Source organism: Muntiacus reevesi, chromosome 6 (genome assembly GCF_963930625.1).
Source record: "Muntiacus reevesi chromosome 6, mMunRee1.1, whole genome shotgun sequence".
Taxonomy (NCBI): Eukaryota; Metazoa; Chordata; class Mammalia; order Artiodactyla; family Cervidae; genus Muntiacus; species Muntiacus reevesi.
In genome coordinates this window covers 63,585,360-63,611,530 of record NC_089254.1, presented here as the reverse complement: position 1 = coordinate 63,611,530, position 26,171 = coordinate 63,585,360, and the positions used below count along the sequence as shown (strand labels likewise).

The window sequence follows — 26,171 nt, the reverse complement described above, 5'->3', positions numbered from 1 at the left end:
GTTCTCCAGATTTATAATGGGTTTGTACAGTCTGCATATCATTGACCTTAGATTATTTGGAATAAAAGTTGTATGTCCAGGGACTGGACTGAAACTCTTTGTACTACAGGCAGGACCAGAAAATAGGCCTTTTAGGTTGGGCATACTCTGGAATACAATCTAGTAAGGTTGCATTAGGCCAAGGACTTCCCGGACAGTACTAAGGGTTGTACACTGAACAGTCCCAACATAGACATTGCTGAAATGTCTTGTGTCATAAAATGACAGGAAAGAGTCTGGTTCAAATAAAAGCAGTATATCAGGACAATTTTTTAGATAGATAGAAATAAAGTACTTGAGTACTTTACTGAATTAGTATATTGTCTAATTCACTTGTTGGTTACTGGCTGCCATGTTTTTTTCTTTTTTTTTTTTTTTCATCCCAATCATTACTCTTGCCACTCCCAGGAAACAGAGAAAAAGTAGATCACCTCTGGTGGTGATCTTCTCTGTCATTAGCACACTTTCCCTACCGGGCTGTTCCCAAACCATGCCTAGGACCAATGCTAACAGTCCTAGAAGATCAGAGGAAGAGGTGAGAAGAGAAGGAAAAGGCAAAGAAATGCACAACGTAACTTTCCCTCTGTCACCTGCTCGTGGAGTCCTTCCCTCACGGTGAGAGTTCTAGGGGTCATAGCTCCTTTGCTTAAACCTCTGGTACCTTCAGCATTGAATCAGGCAGAACATCTCAGTCAGATACTACAGTGCTTGACTCTACATGCCTCAAAACAGGGACCTTGTCTCATTCATCACTTCAACCTGACAGCCTAGCACAACATTTGGCTTGAAGAAACTATGGCTGAATAATCTGAATGAATGTAATTATCAAGCAAAAAGCATTTTTGGAATAACCAGTTGATTTCATTTATCCCTGACTTCATTGGGATTAACAATATAAAGCAAATAATAGGGGAAAATCAGCTTACACAAAGCGAGTCATCTTCCCGGCTCTGTTATCCCTCTTTTCTCAAGAAATGATGAGAGGTGGCATGTGCCAAAGAGAATTTCATTTTTAGAAACTAGTAGGGCAAAGTGATTTAATTAAAAGGAAAAAAAAAGAACTTTTAATTCAAAGAAATTAAACAATGCAGTGGTTGTTATTTACATTTGTAAGATATCAGAAGAATAAAAAATGGTAGGAGCTGAATTACGAGTAAAAGAAGATCATGCCTACTCTGGGTAATCTGAAAAGTTCCTAAAATAGCAACTCAAGTAGCCCTCTTACCTTGTAATTATTCATGATTTCAACTAGCCATGGTTTCACTGACTTGACTGTATCTTCTCGCAAGTACTTTTCAACTTTGGCTCCATCACTAAAAGTCTGGTTTCCCACATGGATGGCTTGTCTCACGTGGGGGAGGGACAAAAATTTCCCGTAGTAACTTTGGTCATCAGGCTCCTGGCAGAAGGGGCATCAAAAAGACATTAGGAAATATGACTGGGTGGGCACCCCATGCTGGGGAACGCTTCAGATTTTTCCTAACATATGCCAAAATGAAGGTTCCCTGGTGGCTCAGGTGGTAGAGAATCCACCTGCAATGCAGGAGACCCAGGTTTGATCACTGGGTCAGGAAGATTCCCTGGAAAAGGGAATGGCTATACACTCCAGTATTCTTACCTGGAGCATTCCATGGAAAGAGGAACTTAATGGGCTACAATCTATGGGGTCACAAAAAGTCAAACACAATGGAGCAACCGAGTGACTAACATCTTCTTTTCCATACCACAATGAACAAGATGTGACATGACTATTAACTGGTCTCCATCCTGAACATTTTGACTTGGGGGTTTTGAGGAGATTTAGCTCAGAGGTTAAAGCGTCTGCCTGCAATGAGTGAGACCTGGGTTCGATCCCTGGGTCGGAAAGATCCCCTAGAGAAGGAAATGGCAACCTACTCCAGTATTATTGCCTGGAGAATCCCATGGACAGAGGAGCCTGGTGGTCTACAGTCCACGGGACCACAAAGAGTCAGACACAACTGAGCGACTTCACTTCACTTCAAATTTTATCCAAAAAATCTGGATGATCTGATACTCTCAGAGCCAATATCCAATTCGCAAATGCTGGATTTTCCTTTTTGTAACTAATATTTGGCCATCTGTGACTCCAATTAAAAACCTCCTTCACGACAAAGATAGATAGGGAAGATGAAGAGTGAGATTATCAAAGACAATTTGCTCCTTGTTGGAGGCTCTTGGGAAAGAAAGTGAAATGGACCAAAAGGAGCCAGAGAGGTGATGTGGTACATTAAAAGATGAGGATTTCTTTTTTGTGTTCTGCTCTTTATTAAAAACACATACACAAAATACTCTGCTGCTGCTGCTAAGTCACGTTAGTCGTGTTCGACTCTGTGCGACCCCACAGACGGCAGCCCATCAGGCTCCTCTGTCCCTGGGATTCCATAACTTAAGAGGAAAAATATATCAAGTGTAAAAAATAGATGATACTTTATGAAGGACATAAATCAAAAGAAAACTTGTCCATGAGCCTTATTTTTTAAAAACATTCCATAAAAGTCTCTGTAACATTCATTAAGCTAAAAGGAAAAAAAATGACTAAATGCTGTTTTTTTCAAAAAGTTATGAAATAATTAAAAAACTGTTAAAGTTTGAAATCAACAATTTTGTGAATCATCAATATTTTTTGCTAACTGTAAATACATTACTTTGTGAAGAAAAAAATAGTTATAAATTTTGCTTCTTTCTTGCCTAGCAAATGTTTTTCTCTTGGTCAAATCTAAGTCCCAAACCCCAGCACTGGCAAATTCCATTGAAGTTAATTTTATATATTATATACGAAATAGTTCATAAATAAGGCAATTTTAAAAACAGAATGCATAGTCATATACCCTAGACTTGGATTATACAATTTCAAATCCCCACTCTGGCTCCCTTTGTCTTATTTGATTAAAGCTACACAGTAGACATCAACTTTGGCATACTTTTATGAAAGAAACTACTTGAATACTTGGAGAATATTCCAAAGGGCTTAAAGTGAGGGCCATACTAAATGCATTAAAAATCTTAAGTTAAAAGTAAGACAAAGCAAATATTTTCATAAAGGCTTTGGAAGTTTGGGTTATCCAAGCTGTCTTAAGTACAGAACAAATAATGTGGGCATTTTCAAGAAACTCACTACAAGCCTGGAGCTCTGGGGCCTGATACCCAGAGTTGCAATCCTGACCTTTCTCCTTCACAAAAGAACTTCTGTATAACAAGCTCTACTGGGGGGAAATTGTGTTAATCATATATTTTTCTTTTTGAGTTATCCGGAGTATCACACATTCTCAATGGTCAGATTATACAGTATACAACATTGGCAAGGTAAAAGATCCTATAGATTAGTAGACCAAATAATGCAATATAGTTTAGACATGTTTTTCTAGTGTAAAGTCAACTATAATACTTCCCAAATCTGAGGAAGTTTGGTTTTGCCAAAAGTTTTAAGCAAACACTATTATGGTTTTTTAAATGTTGTCATTACCGTGCACAGTAAAAGGTTGTAGTAATTAGAACATCCTGTAACATTCTGGAAGTAAGAAGGTTCGCTTATTAAGCCACCGTCTAGTAGTCGGTCCAGTAACTAGGTTGGGAGAGAGGAGATAAAGAAATGAGGAAAACATCAGGGTAGATAAATAAGTACAAGCACTTGTTTTTCATTTATTCAATAACTGTGTCATTCCCACATTGCTTCATTCAACAATCATTCACCACACATTTTCTCTGTGCTATAGACACTGTCCAAGGCATTGGGGAAACAGTGGTGAACAAGACAGATCAAAAATGCTTATATTCTAGAGAGAACATTAAACAAGCATTAATAGGTAAAACATGCAGCATATTAGAGAGTGGTGAGGGCAAAGGAGAAAACTAACAAGGAGAAGGGGAAGAGGAAGTGTCATGGGTGTGTGGGCATGTGTGTACCCAGTGGTGGGTGGAGGGGACATTGCAGAGAGGAGGAAACAGGTCTCACTTAAGAGGTGGCATTCAAGTAAAGACCTGTTGGAGGGAAGAAGCAAGGCATGCAGATATTTAGGAAAAGAACACTCCAAGGAGAGAAAACAGCAGGCCCAAAAGCCCCAACTGCAAGAGTGGGGAAGGGTTATCATAATATGACCACTGACCACTCACCCAGGTCCGAGGGGGCAGGAGACATACCCCCAGGTGCTTGAAACTGGTGGAAGTAAGCTTTGGACTGCTGGCATTGAAAACCCAGTCAGCAACCAAGAGTGAGAGCAACTGGCACATGATGTGTTTTCCTCAGGTCATGTTGAGCTGCACAATGGCAGGCATGACGCGGTGGAGAGGGGCATTTAGCCAGGACTGTGGTTTGGCCAAAGGCGGTGGAGGACGTGCAAAGGGGGCACAGGTTGAGAATATGTGTGACTGAGCTTGGGCTTACATTAGGTTAAGACTTGCAGGAGTTGGGGGTCGTTAAGGAGCAGTAGGATCCATGGATCGAAAGATAATGCAGTTTGTAGGGCAATAGTTCACATTGGTATGTTTGGAGAAGTGAGCTGGGAGGACCAGAGGTGGCAGGTGGGGGAAGAGTTTGACTCTGTTGCATCTGAGATTGTGGAGTGATTGCTGGCTTTTTTTTTTTTTCTTTTTTTTTTTGCAGGTGGAAAAGGGAATGAACAGCTAAGGTAAAGAGAACAAGATAACTACTGAGAAGAGAAAAAGACTGAGGGAGTGAGTGCGTGAGTTCAGTCGCTCAGTCGCTCAGTCTGACTCTTTATGACCCCGTGGACTGCAGCACACCAGGCCTTCCTATTCATCACCAACTCCCAGAGTTTACTCAAATTCACGTCCATTGATGCAGTCTATCCTCTGTCGTCCCCTTTACCTCCCGCCTTCAATCTTTCCCAGCATCAGGGTCTTTTCTAATCAGCTCTTCACATCAGGTGGCCAAAGTATTGGAGTCTCAGCCTCAACATCAGTCCTTCCAATGAACACACAGGACTTATCTCCTTTAGGATGGACTGGTTGGATCTCCTTGCAGTTCAAGGAACTCTCAAGAGTCTTCTCCAACACCACAGTTCAGAAGCATCAATTCTTTGGTGCTCAGATTTGTTTATGGTCCAACTCTCACATCCAAATACGTGACTACTGGAAAAACCATAGCCTTGACTAGATGGACCTTCATTGGCAAAGTAATGATAGATAAGCAAAGATGGAGAAGCTCTATACAGTCAGCAAAAACAAGACCAGGAACTGACTGTGGCTCAGATCATGAACTCCTTATTGCCAAATTCAGACTTAAATTGAAGAAAGTAGGGAAAACCACTAGACATCTCACTAAATCAAATCCCTTATGACTATACAATGAAAGTGAGAAATAGATTCAAGGGATTAGATCTGATAGACAGACTGCTTGAAGAACTATGGATGGAGGTTCATGACACTGTACAGGAGACAGGGATCAAGACCACCCCCAAGAAAAAGAAATGCAAAAAGGCAGAATGGTTGTCTGAGGAGGCCTTATAAATAGCTGTGAAAAGAAGAGAAGAAAAAGGCAAAGGAGAAAAGGAAAGATATACCCATTCAAATGCAGAGTTCCAAAGAATAGCAAGGAAAGATAAGAAAGCTTTCCTCTGTGATCAGTGCAAAGAAATAGAAGAAAACAATAGAATGGGAAAGACTAGAGATTTCTTCAAGGAAAGTAGAGATACCAAGGGAACATTTCACGAAAAGACGGGCACAATAAAGGACAGAAATGGTAGGGACCTAACAGAAGCAAAAGATACTAAGAAGAGGTGGCAAGAATACACAGAAGAACTATACAAAAAAGATCTTCATGGCCCAGATAATCATGATGGCGTGAGCACTCACCTAGAGTCAGACATCCTGGAACATGAAGTCAAGTGGGCCTTAGGAAGCATCACTACAAACAAAGCTAGTGGAGGTGATGGAATTCCAGCTGAGCTATTTCAAATCCTAAAAGATGATGCTGTGAAAGTGCTGCACTCAATATGCCAGCAAATTTGGAAAACTCAGCACTGGCCACAGGACTGGAAAAAGTCAGTTTTCATTCCAGTCCCAAAGAAAGGCAATGCCAAACAATACTCAAACTACCACACAACTGCACTCATCTCACACACTAGCAAGGTAATGCTCAAAATTCTTCAAGCCAGGTTTCAACAGTACATGAACCACAAATTTCCAGATGTTCAAGCTGGATTTAGAAAAGGCAAAAGAACCAGAGATAAAATTGCCAACATCCGCTGGATCATTGAAAAAGCAAGAGAGTTCCAGAAAAACATCTATTTCTGCTGTTTTGACTATGTCAAAGCCTTTGACTATGTGGATCACAAGAAACTGTGGAAAATCCTTCAAGAGATGGGAATACCAGACCACCTGACCTGTCTCCTGAGAAATCTGTATGCAGGTCAAGAAGCAACAGTTAGAACTGGACATGGAACAACAGACTGGTTACAAATCGGGAAAGGACTAAGTCAAGGCTGTATACTGTCACCCTGCTTATTTAACTGATATGCAGAGTACATCATGAGAAACGCTGGACTGGATAAAGCACAAGCTGGAATCAAGACTGCCAGGAGAAATATCAATAACTCAGATATGCAGATGACACCACCCTTATAGCAGAAAGTGAAGAAGAACTAAAGAGCCTTTTGATGAAAGAGAAAGAGGAGAGTGAAAAAGTTGGCTTAAAACTCAACATTCAGAAAACTAAGATCATGGCTTCTGGTCCCATCACTTCATAGCAAATAGATGAGGAAACAGTGAGAGACATTATTTTGGGGGGCTCCAAAATCACTGCAGATGGTGATTGCAGCCATGAAATTAAGACCAACCTAGATAGCATATTAAAAAGCAGAGACATTACTTTGTCAACAAAGGTCCATTTAGTCAAAGCTATGGTTTTTTCAGTAGTCATGTATGGATGTGAGAGTTGGACTATAAGCAAATCTGAGTGTCAAAAAATGAATGCTTTTGAATTGTGGTGTTGGAGAAGACTCTTGAGAGTCCCTTGGACTGCAGGGAGGACAAACCAGTCCATCCTAAAGGAGATCAGTCCTGAATATTCATTGGAAGGACTGATGCTGAAGCTGAAGCTCCAATACTTTGGCCACCTACGCAAAGAACAGAGTCATTGGAAAAGACCCTGATTCTGGGAAAGATTGAAGGTAGGAGGAGAAGGGGATGACAGAGGATGATATGGTTGGATGGCACCACCGACTTGATGGACATGAGTTTGAGCAAGCTCCGGGAGTTGGTGATGGGACAGGGAAGCCTGGTGTGCTGCAGTCCATCGGGTCGCAAAGTCAGACACAACTGTGTGACTGAACTGAACTGAACTAAATACTACAGTAATAACATTTATTTAACCATTTGATATCCCCACCCAGCTGGAAGACATCAGCCTTGTTTTATTTCATTTTTGTGGTACCAGCAACTATTGTTGAATGTCAAACGGTTTTTATAAAAAGCTAGAAGAAACTTTTTGAAATGTTCACAGTTGTTCTTTACATGGTGAGAAAATAAATAATTGTTCACATCCTATGCTTTTCGCATTTTTTGACAGAGGATGAGATGGTTAGATGGCATCACCGACTCGATGGACATGAGTTAGAGTCAGCTCTGGGAGTTGATGACTGACACGGAAGCCTGGCATGCTGCAGTCCATGGTGTCGCAAAGAGTTCGACACGACTGAGTGACTGAACTGAACTGCACTGATTGCATAAGTTGAAACACATTTTCCCACTACTTGCTGACTCACTGAAGTATCATTTTATTTCCCTTGAAAAAGCAAAAGTGTTTTCATTTATCACTCAAGATTTTGGATCAGTGATCCACAGAGACATTGCATACCTTCAGGGTATTTTTGTGGGGGGTGGGTGGTTCTCTTTTTTCTGGTGAGTCTGGTTTGGGAGAGACCTCATATGCCATTTTCTCATTGTCTTGGAATATACAAAGCACCTGAACTTCTCAGCAGTTTCACTAATTCCGTGGGTGCTTAGGCTGCTGCAGCATGCACCACAGACATCTATCTGCTTTATTTATCCCCCAACATTAAAAAAAAAAAAAATTTGTGGACCATTTTTCAAGTCTTTATTGAATCTGTTACAATATTGCTTCTGTTTCATGTTTTGATATTTTGGCCGTGAGGCATGTGGGATCTTAGCTCCCCCACCATGGATCTCACACCCACCCCCTGCATTGGAAGGCAAAGTCTTAACCACTGGGCTGCCAGGGAAAGTGAAAGTTGTTCAGTCATGTCCAACTCTTTGTGATCCCATGGACCATACAATCCATGGAATTCTCCAGGACAGAATACTGGAGTGGGTAGCCTTTCCCTTCTCCAGGGAATCTTCCCAACCCAGGGATCAAACCCAGGTTCCCCCCATTGCAGGCACATTCTTTACCAGCTGAGTCACAAGGGAAGCCCAAGAATACTGGAGTGGGTAGCCTATCCCTTCTTCCTTGGATCTTCCTGACCCAGGAATCCAACCATGGTCTCCTACATTACAGGTGGATTCTTTACCAACTGAGCTCTCAGGGAAGCCCCAGGACTGCCAGAGAAGTCCCTCTTTATTCCTTTGAATCTATCAAATGTTCTTGCTCTTGATATTGCTTAATCCCTGTATGCTTCTTCAAAAACACATTGCATGTCCCATGTGCAGATGGGCCTCATCTAATGTTATAGTACATATTAATTCTAAATTCTGAACGTTTAGTCCTTTTTACCCTTCCTGCCTACCACAGTAAATAGCCTAAAACCAGTCTTGAAAATACTGTGATTGCGAGTTGAAGAATGACCCGACATGTCTCCGAGAAGATCCTTCTTCTGTCGCATTCACAATTGCATAAGAAATCCTATATGCACACTGCAGTCATATCAAGGGTCCTGGAATAGAAAGGGGAGCCCACCAGCGTCCTGCAGGGTGACCCAGGACTTCCTGAGCTCCCGCACTCACACAGCTTGCTGCTGTCAGAATTCACAGCATCACTTCCTGGGCACCCTATTTGTAAAATGGAGCATCATTTTGTTACCTTACTCTTCTCCATAAATTTGTATGTCTCCTGTTTTGATCTGAACCAGCTGACCTGCAGTGCCTTAAGGACTATTAATATCAGGCCTCAGCTTTAATAATAACAGTGCTGTTAGGTTAACGGTGACAGGCTGTGCTTGCAATAACAAGATTAAAGGGCTCAAAATTCAGTCACACCACATTTACTGGGTCAAACATCATGGCTCTATGGCAAAGGTGGCATAACCCCCAAGGAAGACTGCTTACACATGATCTTCGTTTGCACAGGCCAGCAAACAAAGTCCCCCCACCACACCATATCCTAATATTTAGTAGAGTCTTAGGTTTTAAACAATCAAAAAAAATGGTTCAAGAACATAATCATATTACTGGATCCTCAAATTCAATTTTAGGAGAGTGATGTGATGATATTTACAAAAGCTAACAGCTCTTTGCAAAAGTTGCAAACGACCACACCACCATTTATACTCTTTGTTCCAGACACACAAGCACATGTGACATTTGTTAAACTGTGGCCACTTCCCCAGCTGGAGCCCCCTGTGCGGATATTCCTCTGAAGGGCTTAGAGCACATGTGGACGCATATGCATCCACTTTCCAGGTTGCCTTTCTTCTGATTTCCCTATAGTAGGGATGCCTCGAGGGCGACACAGCATGTACAGAAATCAAAACAGTTAATGAAAGACACAGTTATATAAACACCCCGAGGTGATCTCAGGTTTAAAATATTGCCAAAGTAAATTCAAAGAAACCCAGATGGTCCTTTTCTTCCTTATAAGCCCGCTCGTCTCGCCTCCTGACCTGTGACAGCACCCCGGATACAGCTTCTCTAACAATAAAACACCAGGCCAGGCACCTCGTGCTTCCAGGACCTTCTCAGATGGTGCTTATTGCTCTAGGGAAGCGTGGGACCCAGAACTCACTTCAAAGGCTTGAAGCCACTTCTCCTGGAGGATGAATTTCACACAGTCATTGCACTGCTTCTGGAAGTACTTTTTCTCCTGCTCATCCAACAAGCCAATTTGGAACAGGAATGATGGGTAGCCCTCTATGATCTGAGGAGAAAAGAGGCAAACACAGACATGACAGGGAGAGAAAGGGATGTGAGGGGAGCCCGTCTGCTTGAGAAATAGCCCTCTGTAACTTGTTAATTAGTGGAGCAGGACAACACACACACATACACACAACCCACACACAACACACACAATGCACATACAATACACCACACCCACACAGACATAAAACATACAAACACACAAACATACGTCACAGGCATCACCTACCACACAACATATGCAAATACACCACACAAACACGCATGTACCACATAACCACAACACACACACACACCCATACACCACATACATACACAAAATACACACAAACACACCACGCACAGGCACACACACACACTGACACTTGCACTCACTGCCAAAATAGGCTGACACAGTAAGTTGACACCATAGAACATTTGGTAAAAATTAGAAGGTTTATATCACTAGAAAGTCATTCGAGCAACAGTATTTCCCGTTATGAAATTAGGTCTCTAGGGTTAAGAGGAGCCTCTGTCTGATTAAAGGGGATTACATTTCCTTGAGGAACAGAATGGAAAGGAAAGAAGAGCCACCTACCGACTTGGGATCAGAATATGCGTCTCCGAGAGCAATTCCCTTCAGGTTGATCTTCATGGTCGTCACAGGGTTGAGTATGTGGATGTAGTGGGCGATGGCAGGCACATACTTCCCAGCATAAGACTAAGAAGGGCAGACATGGAAACAAACCATCACATATCGGCGCTACTAAAACGGCACGTTTAGGTGAATTAAAATCACAATCAAACAAGCAGGATTTGCACAAGACTTGCACCGTGTATTTTATTCTTAACCTCACATTGCAAATTTCACAAGAGCACTGAGCGCAGTCCCTTCCTTCTTTTGTCATCCCAAACAGTACCAAGTGACATGCAAGGTACAGGTTAGAAGCACAAAAAATACTAAGTGAACATGCCCTAAGTGAACATTCTAATTTCTTTCCAAAAGAAAATAACATGGACACCAGTGAACACAATTCTGCCATCCTTAGGGTTTCTCTTACCAGAAAGTTCCATTGCAAGCTTTATTTAAAAAAAAAAAAAAATCTAAAAGCCAAAGTTAAGATTTCAATATCTGTATAATGATGCCAAAATTTGAAATCAACATGTATTAAAGGAAGAGGAAAAGGAAAAATAATATTTATTGGCCACTAAAATGGTCACTTGAACTTACCTCTGTTTTCAGCCTTTTACAGTAAAAGGCTTTTTTAAAATTTTGAAATATTTTGTGGACATAAACACAATAATAATTCTTCTTTTAGATTATGCTAAAAAGAGCTATTATTGGTTGTGGTATTTTAAAATAGTTCTGTATTCCTTCCATGAAAAAGCTGCCTTCCTCCACTTGTGTGTCTAGTATTAAGCTTCCTATGTTCAAAACGAAGCTCCAACCCTCCAATCCTCCCTGCAGCCTCCCTTTCCATTAATGTTAACTTTGTTCTTCTAACTGCCCAGGCCAACACACTTGGTGCTATTCTTTTCCTCTTTCACTCAGACCTCACAAAAGTCCATCAGTGAATCTCATCAACTCTACCTATTCTATCAAGACAAATGCAGAATCCAGTGTCTTTCCACATCCATACTTTATTACCTTGCCTCAGGTCACCATCATCTCTCACCTAGATTCTTGCAGTAGCCTCCTCAATGGGCCTCTGTTTTTGCTCTTCCAGTTTAATTTCAAGACAGTGGTCTGTCAAATAAGATCAAGCAACTCCTCTGCTCAAACCCGCTAATGATTTCCCATCTCTCTAAAAGCAAAAGCCAAGCCCTTTTTCTGAGGCATAAGGGCTGACATGATTTGGTCACTTCCCTCACATTATCCTCTACTATCCTCTTGCTCATCCTCTCCAGCCCCTCTCAGACCAAATCTTAACTGTGATCTGCATTAGCTGTTCCTGTCGCTGGAATGCTCTTTCCCAGATATCCATCTGGTTAACTCCCTCACTTCCTTACGTGAGGCTTTCACAGAGTTGCCCTCCCTGGTCACCCTATCTAAAATTGTAACACTACTTTTTGATATTTTATACTCCCTTTCTCTTCTTTTTCATCTTAACCTTTATCATTCTCCAACAGACTTTTATTATCTTGTGTATTGTTATCCTCTATCCACACTAGAAAAGAAGATCCATGAACACAGAGATATGTCTATTTTGTTTATGAATGTTTTCCCTGTGCCTGGTGCTGTGTTTTTGTGAGTGCTCACTAAACAGCTGCTGAATGAATGAATTTTGAATTAACTTACATGCCTTTGAGAATCAGCAATGCACATATGTTCTAGATAGACTAGAGGCATTAGGTGGCTACATATGGACCTGTAGAACTTTCACAGTATTTTCCAAGGCTTTCCAGGGTTCCGAAGTTCACAATCTGAGAATTCTGGAAAGTTTTCATTTTTATTCCATGCCACAATCATATGTCAACGTAAGGACATTGGGGCTCAAAGAAGTTAAGTGGTAGAGCCAGAATTAAACCTCGTCTGAGTGTAGGAGTGAGTGAAAGTCACTCAGTCGTGTCCGACTCTTTGCGACCCTGTAGTCCATGGAATTATCCAGGCCAGAATACTGGAGTGGGTAGCCTTTCCCTTCTCCAGGGGATCTTCCCAACCCAGGGATCGATCCCAGGTCTCCTGCATTGCAGACGGATTCTTTACCAGCTGAGCCACAAGGAAAGCCCAAGAATACTGAAGTAGGTAGCCTATCCCTTCTCCAGTGGCTCTTCCTGACCCATGGATCAAACCCACACCTCCTGCGTCTTCTGCCATTGCATACGAATTCTTTACCACTGAGCCAGCAGGGAAGCCGAACTTAAAAAGTGAAACTGAAAGTCGCTCAGTCGTGTCTGACTCTTTGAGACTCCATGGACTACACAGTCCATGAAATTCTCTAGACCAGAATACTGGAGTGGGTAGCCTTACCCTTCTCCAGGGGATGTTCCCAACCCAAGGATCGAACCCAGGTCTCCTGCATTGCAGGCAGATTCTTTACCAACTGATATATCAGGGAAGCCCCAAACCTGGTCTGACCTATTCTGAATCCTAAACCACCTCCAAATTATGAAAGAAGAATATAACTTCCATAATTTATATAAAATCATCTCACTAATGAACTCCTCTTGTAATAATAATTATTTAGGCAAAGTATTGAATCAAAGTGTACTCATGAGTGGGCTTCCCAGGTAGCGCTAGTGGTAAAGAACCCACCTGCCAATGCAGGAGATGTAAGAGACTCAGGTTCAATTCCTGGGTTGGGAAGATCCCCTGGAGGAGGACACGGCAACCCACTCCAATATTCTTGCCTGAAGAATCCCCAGGACAGAAGAGCCTGGGGGGCTACAGTCCAAAGAGTCTCAGAGCCGGACATGACGAAAGCGACTTGCCCAGCACAGCACATACTCACCAGTACACTTTAACTTCCCTGTGTGGTGTTATCAAGACGTGTTTACATGTCTGAAATTTGGCTGTATAATTTTGCTATATTCTCTTTTTAGGGACAGTAAGTGAATCAAGTAATATTTCTGTAAATTGACCCCAAAAAGCAAACATTTTTGAATAATCATTTCACTGATAAAGATGTATTATACACTCTTCATTCAGTGGTGGTTTATCTGGCAACTTTTCTGTCAAAGGTACCATGATAGATACTTGAGTAGACACAAAAATAAATAAATCACAAAACAATTTCTTTTAAAAATACATTATGGAAAACTTGACTCAAATGTGAGTAAGGCTAAGTTTACCATTTTCATGGTTTATTATTTCCACCATGTGTACATTGCCCAGCACATAGTAGGTACATAAAAAGACATCTGATAAATGAATGACTCATCTAACATTTCTAACATTTTTTTTCTCTATTGGAAGTTAGTACAAATGCTAAAAAAGTATACCTTCCAGTGATATTATCACTCAAGTTGTCTTATTATAAGACCTGGCAATAAAATCCCTCACTTGCCTTTTTCAGAGATAGAAGAGTGTGTATTTTATAGGTAGGGATGACAAATCTAGACTAAAACAGTCACATTTTTATGGCACCTTCCCCCTTGCGATCATCATGTGTCTCTGAGATATATTCAGGCAGGAGATTAAGAAGGAACACCCCCTCAGTTTCTGAGCATCTACTATAAACAGGTTATTTCACTTACTCTAATTCGAGCCAATGTAAAGTTAACATTATCTTCCTATACTTTAAAATCATGAAAACAAAGGTCTGTGCATTTCAGTCATGTGCCCACTTGGAATTCTATCCGGGCTTGGCTGCCTCCACTCTTCCCATTTCTCACATCAAATCACATTTCAGTCAACGGTCCTGAAATAACTGCGAATCTCTGGTCCCCAAAACTGGGACCCACTCTTGGATTTAGCCACTGCACACTTGCCAAGCGGATCACTTACAGAAAATAAGAAAGTGAAATGGGTAATTTTATTTTGTTTTATTGGGCTTCCTGGGTGGCTCAGTAGTAATATATATATATATATATATATATATATATATATACACACACACACACACACACACACATATATATACACATATATAAATCCGTCTGCCAATGCCAGAGACTCAAGAAATGCAGGTTCAATTCCTGGGTCGAAAAGATCCCCTGGAGTAGGAAATGGCAACCCGCTCCAGTATTCTTGCCTGGAAAATTCCATAGACAGTGGCACCTGGCAGGCTACAATCCAAGGGGTTGCAAAGAATCAGACATATATCTACAGTCATCAAGACAGTATGGTACTGGCACAAAGAGAGAAATAGAGATCAATGGAACAAAACAGAAAGCCCAGAGATAAATTCACACACTTATGGACACCTTATCTTTGACAAAGGAGGCAAAAATATACAATGGAGAAAAGACAATCCCTTTAACAAGTGGTGCTTGAAAAACTGGTCAACCATCTGTAAAAGAATGAAACTAGAATACTTTCTAACACCATACACAAAAAGAAAATCAAAATGGATTAAAGATCTAAATGTAAGACCAGAAACTATAAAACTCTTCGAGGAAAACAAAGGAAGAACACACTCTGACATAAATCACAGCAAGATCCTCTATGACCCACCTCCAGGGTAATGGAAATAAAAACAAAAATAAACAAATGGGACCTAATTAAACTTGAAAGCTTTTGCACAATGAAGGAAACTATAAGCAAGATGAAAAGACAGCCTTCAGATAGGGAGAAAATAATAGCAAATGAAACAACTGACAAAGAATTAATCTCCAAAATATACAAGCAGCCCATGCAGCTCAAAACCAGAAAAATAAACGACCCAATCAAAAAGTGAGCCAAAGAATTAAACAGACATTTCTCCAAAGAAGACATACAGATGGCTAATAAACACATGAAAAAAATGCTCAACCTCATTCATTATCAGAGAAATGCAAATCAAAACCACAATGAGGTACCATCTCACACACTGTCATCAAAAAGTCTACAAGCAATAAATGCTGGAGAGGGTGTGGAGAAAAGGAAACCCTCTTACACTGTTGGTGGGAATGCAAACTAGTACAGCCACTATGGAGAACAGTGTGGAGATTCCTTAAAAAACTGGAAGTAGAACTGCCATATGACCCAGCAATCCCACTGCTGGGCATACACACTGAGGAAACCAGAATTGAAAGAGACACGTGTACCCCAGTGTTCATCGCAGCACTGTTTACAATAGCCAGGACATGGAAGCAACCTAGATGCCCATCAGCAGACAAATAGATAAGAAAGTTATGGTATATATACACCATGGAATATTACTCAGCTATAAAAAAGAATGCATTTGAATCAGTTCTAATGAGGTAGATGGAACAAGTCTAGTATACAGAGTGAAGTATGTCAGAAAGAGACACTCAATACAGTATATTAACGCATATATATATATGGAATTTAGAAAGACAGTAACAACAACCCTATATGCAAGACAGCAAAAGAGACACAGATGTAAAGAACAGACTTTTGGACTATGTGGGAGAAGGCGAAGGTGGGATGATTTGAGAGAATAACATAGAAACATGTATATTACCATATGTAAAATAGATGATCAGTGCAAGTTTGATGCATGAAGCAGGGCACTCAAAGCCAGTGCTCTGGGACAAGCCAGAGGGATGGGGTGGGGAGGGAGGGGGGATGGGGCTTTAGGATGGAGGGACACATGTGCACCCTTGGCTGATTCACGTCGATGTGTGGCAAAAACCACCACAATGTTGTAAAGCAATTAGCCTCCAATTAAAATAAAAAAAAAAAAGAATCAGACACAACTGAGCACACACGCACTCTGCAATAACTATACGTGTGTGTGTGTGTACATATATATATATATATGTATATATGTATATACATATAGGTAGTTCATGTAAGTGGCTTCCCAGGTGGTGCTAGTAGTAAAGAACCCACCTGCCAATGCAGGAGACCTAAGAGATGTGGGTTTGATCTCTGGGTTGGGAGGATTGCCTAGAGAAGGGCATGGCAACCCACTCCAGTATTCTTGCCTGCAGAATCCCATGGAGCGAGGAGCCTAGCTGGTTACAGTCCATAGGGTTGCAGAGTCGGACACGACTGAGGCAACTTAGCAGGCAGGCATGGGTAGTACTACAACCACGTCCAAAACAGATTCCTCAATGTTCAGTCCATATCTGCTAACCTAGCAGTGACGATGTTTACCTCGGTTTTTGCTTCCTAATGACTTTCACACACTTCCTTGCCCTGTGTCAGTGTGACAAATCCTTCACTATTGTTTTCATTAATCATTCCACTGGTTGAGTGACTCAGATTGTTGAAACAGTAGACAATTATAGGATTATTTTATGGAAAATGGACAGCGAAACATTATAATGAAATTTCAATTATTTTCATTCTCCTTGCTGAGACACATTTCTTTATTTTTCAAGATCAGATTTGTTTATTCTTTCTGAACCATTATTTCTCGATTTAACAATTCTGTGACCACTGTGAGCACTTTAAAAGACAACCAGACAATAAATCAAGCGAAAAGACCCTGATGCTGGGAAAGATTGAGGTCAGGAAGAGAAGGGGACGAGAGAGGATGAGATGGTTGGATGGCATCACTGACTCAATGGACATGGGTTTGGGTGTACTCCGGGAGTTGGTGATGGACAGAGAGGCCTGGCGTGCTGCGGTTCATGGGGTTGCAAAGAGTCGGACATGACTGAGCGATTGAACTGAACTGATTTGATTTTACCCAGTTTTCCCTTTTCCAGATATGATTTTAAATAGAATAGAAGTCCAGACTCTGCGGGGAGAAATTAGGTGTGGTTGTCCTATGGATCAGAAATGGACTATACGGCCCCTTAGGACTTATAGTTATGATCCTGTAATTTTATGAACTCTTGCCTCTTTTGTTCTGAGTTCTACCCATAGCAACAAATAAAGCAATGACAACCACAATTATCAGCCCTGTGGTTTCTCTGATCTCTGGCTGGGGTTCACCAATGTGGGCAGCAGCTGGCCAAGGAAGTTCCTAAAGTCTATGAATTAATACTAACCTTCTACTTTCGGATCAGACCCTGGCCTCATAAAAGCTCGGAACAGCATCAAAGCAATTATAAAAGGAAAGAGGAAAAGTGTGGCCGGAAACTATCTGAACACATACTATTTTAGAATTCAGCAGTGACCTTCAAATGAGGAACTCAGTCAGATAAATATATTTAACCATCATAATAACTCAAACTCGATTAGCAAAATCAACATGTCAGGATTTTAGTCTGCCCCTAGTAATTACTCCTTTCCAATATTTAAAGAAGTTTCGATTTCCAGCACTATCCTGATATGGTTCCTTTGCTCCACAGTGATCATATTTTGAGCTCACACCTGGCGAGAAGGGCCGGAGATATTAGTGTATGTTTGTTTGTGCTTGTATTTGTTGGAGCTTAAAGAAGCAACAAACCTAGACTTTTCCTCTGACATCAGAAGGATCTCAGAATTCAGCTCTCAATCTTTTATTTCTCCCATGAGAGAAAAAGGTCTCAACATTACAGTTGAACAGTGGTTTTGAATCTTGGTCTGCAATCTTTCTGAGTTCTTAAATGATGTTTGGAACAGCCTAATGGAAATCATGTTAGGAGCATACTGTACTCATAAAAATAGTCTAGAGGGAATGTAATGCTTGGTTAATTATCCAGATGTGTAAAAGCACAATGCAATTGGACTTAAAGAAACTTGTAATTGTGTATTCCGTCTGAATCTCTCCCTTCTTACATGTTTCAACAACACACAGCAGACTCACTGCACCCCTGCCACCCGGTTACTTTTAAGGAAGGAAAAAAAATTATATCTAAAAATCAAGTTTCAATCAGCTCCTCCAGAAGAAAAAAAAAAAACATGTCAGAGAATAATACTTTAATGGAAACAATGTCCTCTGACAGAAACTTCACATATGTTAGCAGTTACTATTGTGTAAGCTACTCTCAGTCGTCTACATTTCCTACTAAAGTAGACGCCATTATATTCATCTCTGATTATTTTCTAAGTATACCTTTTATGGTAAAACTTACAGAAACTTTATCAGTGATAATGAGCAATGGCTTTTAAATCTGGTTACCAAGTGTGACTATTTACTGGCCCTAGCCCCTCACCTCTGCTTGGAAGTGGAAAAGGGCAGTTGTCAGCTTCAGCAATGACCCAGTGAGGATGGTCAGGGTCATCAACGCCCTTTTCCCTGCTCTGTCGCCAGGTCCCCAGCCACTCCAGGTGGGATGAACGTACCTAAAGAATTCACCTCACGGCTGGTGAGAACTGTTCCATGCTCAGGAGAAAAACAGGTGAGCTCTCCTTGTGGACAGAGACACACCAGTTTCATGTCCTCTAGCTGTCCCCAAGCACAGACTGTGGTGCAGCTACTCCCATGTATGAGGGCAATCAAAGTGAACATGATTTAAGAGGGGGACATGCCTTGAAGAGACTTTTACCACAAAAATTGGTGAGAGGCCTAAGCTGAATGGAGTCACGCAGGACACAACAGTCAAGAGGACTGGATTAAGCTAGGACAACCTTGACTTCATCTAGCCTTGGCATAGAATCTTACTTCACTCAGCACCATTATTTCTACTGAAGAGAGAAGAGGGGTAGCCTTAACGTAGCTAGTTCAGAAATTTAATGAATGGGGAAAGGCAGAACTTCAGTTTCTACACAACAGATTGTGGTAATCTCTACAACTTCCTAGACATTGCTAGACCATGCATCATCTAATTTCAAGACCACAGTGCTGTGATTAAACAAGGGGAGGGGTTTCTAATGAGAATATGATTTTATCTAAATAGCTCTTTCTCTTGACTATGGACTTAAAAAGAAATGCAGAATTTATAGGAATAGACATATAAGAAAAACATTTTGATCTGTATCCAATTTTTAGTCACATAAATTTATGAAAAAGTATCTACTGCCTTTCAACTGATATGTGTCTATTTTGTTTTGAGATGATGCTTCTTTAAAAAATAATTCCATCAGTGACTAAAATAGGTGAAAAAGATGCCCCTTACCTCCACCTAACTCTGACCTCAGTGCCGATTTTAGAGAAATCCATACCTAGCTTGAAACCAGGTGATTCGATCAGAGAAGTAAACACTTCTGTTTAGAGACTAGTTAATTCGACTTTTAAACAAAGAGCATGAACATACTGGACCACAGTCAACAAACTGAATCCTTCATTTGCTCACTGTAGATAGAACGCAGAAGGCTGAAGCTGTGCATAATAGATTTACTTTAGTATTTCCGGTCCTCAGCCTCCAATCAGGTATTATTTGTGTCGCCATGCTGTCTGGTCCAGCATGGTAGCTCACTTCAGACAAAGTTTATAATTACTTCTGATTTACTCGTATTCTTTTCCATGTAACTAAAGAATCAGTAAATATGTGCTGATTTGACTTAGATAGGCTATCCAAAAGCCTGAGGCCCAATTTGCAAACATTTCCATATGCCCCCATTCAATTCTTCAGGTTGCAGCTTAAACCTTGACTTTTCTAATATTAAACTCATTAAATACTCAAAATCCGTTTTCAATTCTAAAAGAAAATATTGGCAAGTCAGAAGAACATAACTGAAAATAGACATCTGTCATGAGCTCAAGAGTTAAAGCAGCTCAAATGTTATCTAATAAAATTCAACAAGTTCCAAGCTTTGAGAAATAATTACATTCCAAGGACTTCAAGCCTTTAGATCACTTGAAACCTCCATTTACTCCATAAAACTTTATGATCAAAGCCAAGCCTTTATGATTAAAATGAAGTCTTGGCCAGAAAAACAGAAATATCTAAGAAGTTGGGAACTTCTTTACTGTTTGTATAAGGTTAGTAACCCTTAGAGACTGCACAAAATACAGAAAGGATGTTTGACTCCCTTGTACAGACAGATCTGTTCTGTGGGAAGAGGTGGGTTCCGGAGACAGTGCAGTTTGTGAGGAGAGAGCAGCCAGGCTCCAGAAAGCATCTTCATGAATGGGGTTACAATCCTTAGCTTGTCCCTTGACCACAGTCCTTGGGTTCTCGAGTCCAGCTGCTTAGGTTCTAATTCTGGGCTGGATGAGCTTGCAACCTCTCCAAGCCTCATTTATCTCAGCTGTAAAATGGGTATGATAATAACAGCGCTAGCTTCTTTAGACAGTTGTGAGGATTAAATAAGCAAATGCATGAAACTGTGCTTGGCATCATGCCTGTCATATGATCCACTCTCAATCAGCTCAGTTCAGTCGCTCAGTCGTGTCCGACTCTTTGCGACCCGATGAATCGCAGCATGCCAGGCCTCCCTGTCCATCACCAACTCCCGGAGTTTACCCAAACCCATGTCCATCGAGTCGGTGATGCCATCCAACCATCTCATCCTCTGATGTCCCTTTCTCCTCCTGCCCCCAATCCCTCCCAGCATCAGGGTCTTTTCCAATGAATCAACCCTTCACATGAGGTGGCCAAAGTATTGGAGTTTCAGCTTCAGCATCAATCCTTCCAATGAACACCCAGGTCACCCTGGTCTCCTTTAGGATGGACTGGTTGGATCTCCTTGCAGTCCAAGGGACTCTCAAGCGTCTTCTCCAACACCACAGTTCAAAAGCATCAATTCTTCGGCCCTCAGCTTTCTTCACAATCTAACTCACATCCATACATGACCACTGGAAAAACCATAGCCTTGACTAGATGGACCTTTGTTGACAAAGTAATATCTCTGCTTTTTATTTTTTATTTTATTTATTTATTTATTTTTTATCTCTGCTTTTTAATATGCTATCTAGGTTGGTCATAACTTTCCTTCCAAGGAGTAAGCGTCTTTTAATTTCATGGCTGCAATCACCATCTGCAGTGATTTTGGAGCCCAAAAAAATAAAGTCTGACACTGTTTCCACTGTTTCCCCATTTAGTTGCCATGAAGTGATGGGATCAGATGCCATGATCTTAGTTTTCTGAATGTTGAGCTTTAAGCCAACTTTTTCACTCTCCTCTTTCACTTTCATTAAGAGGTTTTTTCGTTCCTCTTCACTCTCTGCCATAAGGGTGGTGCCATCTGCATATCTGAGGTTATTGATATTTCTCCTGGCAATCTTGATTCCAGTTTGTGCTTCTTCCAGCCCAGCGTTTCTCATGATGTACTCTGCATATAAGTTAAATAAGCAGGGTGACAGTATACAGCCTTGACGTACTCCTTTTCCTATTGGGAACCAGTCTGTTGTTCCATGTCCAGTTCTAACTGTTGCTTCCTGACCTGCATATATGTTTCTCAAGAGGCAGGTCAGGTGGTCTGGTATTCCCATCTCTTTCAGAATTTTCCATAGTTTATTGTGATCCACACAGTCAAAGGCTTTGGCATAGTCAATAAAGCAGAAATAGATGTTTTTCTGGAAGTCTCTTGCTTTTTCTATGATCCAGCGGATGTTGGCAGTTTGATCTCTGGCTCCTCTGCCTTTTCTAAAACCAGCTTGAATATCTGGAAGTTCACTCTCAATAAATATTCTCAAATAAGATCTATAAATAAAACAAAGGGACTAAACACTCTAGAAGGTCCCCTTTGTTGCTGTTTAGTCACTCAGTTGTGTCCAGCTCTTCTGTGTGCCCACCAGACTCCTCTATCCTTGGGATTTCCCACAAGAATACTAGAGTGGATTGAAATTTCCTTCTCCAGGAGGTCCCCTTCTAACCACCAAATTCAAGGATCATAAGGCTGGGCTAAGACAAAGGTGCAGCCTTCATAAACAAGTATAAACCTGTCACTGGGGTAGTTCTCCCAGACTGCCCCTTTACAGGTGTGTCAGCGCTTGAAATCCCCCTATTACAAGTATGTTTCTATGGCTTAGGCTCTATCCTCTATTCAAAGACAAGTACATTGGGAAGAGGCTTCCCTGGTGGCTCTGTGATACAGAATCTGCCAACAATGCAGGAGACGTGAGTTCGATCCCTGGGTCAGGAAGATCCCCTGGAGAAGGGCATGGCAATCCACTTCAGTACTCTTGCCTAGAGAATCCCACGGACAGAGGAGCCTGGTGAACTGCAGTCTACAGCATCACACAGAGTCGGACACAACTGAAGCTACTTAGCAGCAGCAGCAGCATGCTGGGAGTGTGCTTAATCGACTTTTCTCTAACGGACAGTGAGCTGGTAACAAGTCAGAACTGGGGAGAGAAACAGAATAATCATGATGGGGATGGAGGAAGCCTGGGAGAACTAGGACCACACGCCATACAGCCAAGGAAAGGAAGGCTGAGAGTGGGAGTTAGGGCACTGGAAAATAAGAGAATAGAAAGGAGGTTCCCGGGGCCTGGGGTACAGTACAGGGAGAGAAGAACCATGAAAGGGAGACCAAAAAAAGTCAGAGAGATGTGTCAGCGATATTTTTATTTTATCTGGCAAATGCCTTGCTCGAAGCCACTCTATAACATCCATTAAACACTGTGCCTAGTATTGTATGAAACAAATTAAGCAAACCTGGCTCTTGACTCCTGGGATCCTGCCCCTCTGAACCCATTGGACCATGATGATTTCAATGAAGAAATCAGACTCTGTGAACCCAGCAGGATTTTGCTCATGTGAATGAAGATAAAGTATCCTATTAAGCTCGCTAATTTTTAAATAGCTTCAAAGTTTTGCCTCAAATAAACCCTGGTTGCAAACTGCTTCTAAGGAAAGCAGCCCCCCTCCTGCTGATCAAAGAGAGATGCTCAGTTTTTTCAGATGCCATTCACAAGCAATCCCACCCATTGGCACAACCGCCCCTAAGCACTGGTTCCCATGAGTGGACTGAAAACCACAGGCGCAGAGGACAGTGGACAGACCCCTCCCTCCTGCCACCTCCCTGCCTTCATGCACCAGGGCTGTTTTGCTTTAATTTCTAGCTGGGCCCACGTACATTTGAGCGGATTCTAAAGAGTGTCTGAACCTCATGAAAAAGAGCAATCTCACTAATAGTTACTGGCTCAGAAAGGATAACACTTATGAAGAAAGTTAATTATGTGAATTAAATGCAGCTTGTTTCCCTTTTTGAAGTACATTTTTTTCATGCCTCGAGGAGGGTGATTTACAGACACATTTGTCTCTCTTTAGAGAAAATTAATTCCAGTTGGTGTTCCGGGCAGAAGTGGAGAGAAGGGACGGAGACAAAGCAATTCTTCCTGCTCCACTCCTTCAAATGCAGGTCCATATCCTTTGTTGTGGCCTCGCCATGGTCCACACGGCAGGGGTGAGGGCCCTTGGTTGGTCCACACACATTTTGCTACTATCCAAAGCTGCTAAGCTCCACCATCATCTTCTGATGAAGCAAACAACTTCTTTTACAGATGATTTCAAAATAAGAGGGGAGACAACACCACACCCCAAAAACAAGTGAGCAGAGCTCTTTAAACATCTCAGCCCCTGCTTATATGCATTAGGCCATATGCTTTGAAGCAATAATATATTAATCCAACTTTTCAACATGAATGGTAGTAATAGTCATCATGTGTTGGGTACTTTCTACAGCCAGTCACTCTGTTAAATATTTGAGGAGGATTATCTAATTAAATGCTCAAAACAACCCTATACAGAAGATACTGTTATTACTTCCAGACTCCTTTACAACAAATTCAGGGCGTTGAACAGCTGCTCAAGTTGCTTAGAGCAGCAGGCTACTCTCATTCACAGCACACAAAAGTGGAAGACATTTAGGTCCAGTACATTTGCAATAGGCTTCCCTGGTGGCTCAGATGGTAAAGAATCCACCTGTGGGAGACCCAGGTTTGATCCCTGGGTTGAGAAGATCCCCTGGAGAAGGGAATGGATATCTACTCCAGTATTCTTGCCTGGAGAATTTCATGGACAGAGGAGCCTGATGGGCTACAGTCCAAAGAGTCACAGAGTCTGACATGACTGAGCAACTAACACTTTCACATTTGCAATGAGAAGCAGAAAACCATTTCTGAGTTTATGCATTTCTTTTCCAAGAACAGTTTTACAAATCTAGCAGCATCATTTTCAACCTCTCCCAAAAGTATGAAGAAATTAAGAGTTCATAAGAGAAAAGATTTCCCTTTCTTGAAAAATCTATTACAACATTTTTTTTTTTGACGGTGGCAACAGGGAGGGTGGGGTTGGTATTATGTTAAAGTTGCATTTATATACAGATGCTTTAAGGGTATGTCTAGGTAACTAGGGTTTAACATCCAGTAAAGCAAAATATCCCTGAAAGTGATCTAATTTAAAAACCAACCCTTCTGATTGTAAGATGAAATTCAGAGGCCCAGAGAAGTTAAAGAAATTGTCTGGAATCATTCAGAGAGAGACAAAGCCAGCAATGAACCTCAGGTCTCCTAATAATTAATGCAGAATTCCTTCCACTTCTCCATTCTTCCTCCTAGCCTTAACAGAAGGCCAGATGGAACAAACTAAAGACAAACACCACATTCTGCAAATAATAAACCATCAGGCACTACTGAGTGCTCTTCCTTCTAGAAAAAGGTGTGCCCCTGATTTAACATCTCCTGCATGGTTCTTACAGAGATGCTGCTGCCTGGCAGTGCGTCTCCACCCTAGCCCCTGCCCGCCCTCATCCCCATCTTCCTTCATCACTTTGAAGGCACAGGTTTCCTTAAAAGTATTCATCCTGGCAGCAGAGAATGTAAAAAGAAAACTGTCCTTTCCTGCACACATTCAGAAATCACATGCATGAAACCACCAGACTGACATGAAGTAGACAAGTCAAGTTTTTCATTGAAAATTTGGCAGCTTTGCTGAAAAGTTCAACATCACGGTTAACAACATTGTCACATTATTCACAAGACAAGGAATTACACTCTAAGCAGATTGTTCTTCTGACTATTTTCCAAGGTTGCTACCAAAATGACAGGGGTGTCACTTCCTTCCCCCTTTCCCATGCTGCCTCTGAAATGGGTTAAAAGGGAAGGAACAGCAGGAAATTACTGGTAGAGGTCCTAAAACATCCTAACTAGGTAACAGTCTTTTAAAAAGACTTAAGTGTAAGAAGCTAAACAGTCAGGATATCCTTTCTAGACAGTTTAGAAAAAGGAGAAAGAAGGTGAAGAGAGGGAAGATCCTAGCTCCATTAACTTGCCATTCCCTTGCAGAAGCTGAGACCGTTTTCCACTTTGACACCCTTACAATGGACACCTGTGGTCCGTGCTTGCATCCTTCCAGCCCTCCCTCTGGTATCATCACTCAGATCTTCCTCTGGAGACCACTCATCTCCCATTCTCAAGCTTGTGGCTCAGGGGTAAAGGCTTCAAGATTCGCTGCTTCCTGGGCATTGCAGTGGGCCTCAGGCACCATTCTGGCCAATCTGTATACTCCATCCTCCTGACCCCTAGAATGGGCATGGGCTCCAAATGGACAATGAGGTTTAGAAATGTGGTGGAATTCTGACAAGGGAGAAGTTTAGCCTGTAGGCTATCTCTAGAGCTCTGGAGTGGACTGGACAGGCGAGAGCACAGGTGAAAAGAACTTACCTGAGAATGAAACCAGTCACGTGCAAAGCCAAATGACTAGATCAAGAGAATGTGACACAAAATCCTGATGATAACGTTTGAGCACCCAGATCCAACCATACCTGATGCCAA

At 41.5% G+C, this 26,171-nt stretch overlaps 1 protein-coding gene across 4 annotated transcripts in view; it reads right to left on the bottom strand.

Moving 5' to 3' along the window:
- Window positions 1-26,171, bottom strand: part of CPVL (carboxypeptidase vitellogenic like) — a 126,372-nt gene that overhangs the window by 43,628 nt on the left and 56,573 nt on the right. For 3 of the 4 annotated variants that reach the window (XM_065939178.1, XM_065939179.1, XM_065939180.1), the window contains 4 exons: window positions 10,685-10,807; window positions 9,977-10,108; window positions 3,524-3,622; window positions 1,265-1,438 (listed from right to left, as the gene is read on the bottom strand). In XM_065939178.1, the coding sequence (XP_065795250.1) occupies window positions 1,265-1,438; window positions 3,524-3,622; window positions 9,977-10,108; window positions 10,685-10,807 (528 nt within the window). The remainder of the gene's footprint in view (window positions 1-1,264; window positions 1,439-3,523; window positions 3,623-9,976; window positions 10,109-10,684; window positions 10,808-26,171) is intronic. The other variant, XM_065939181.1, reaches the window with a different exon arrangement.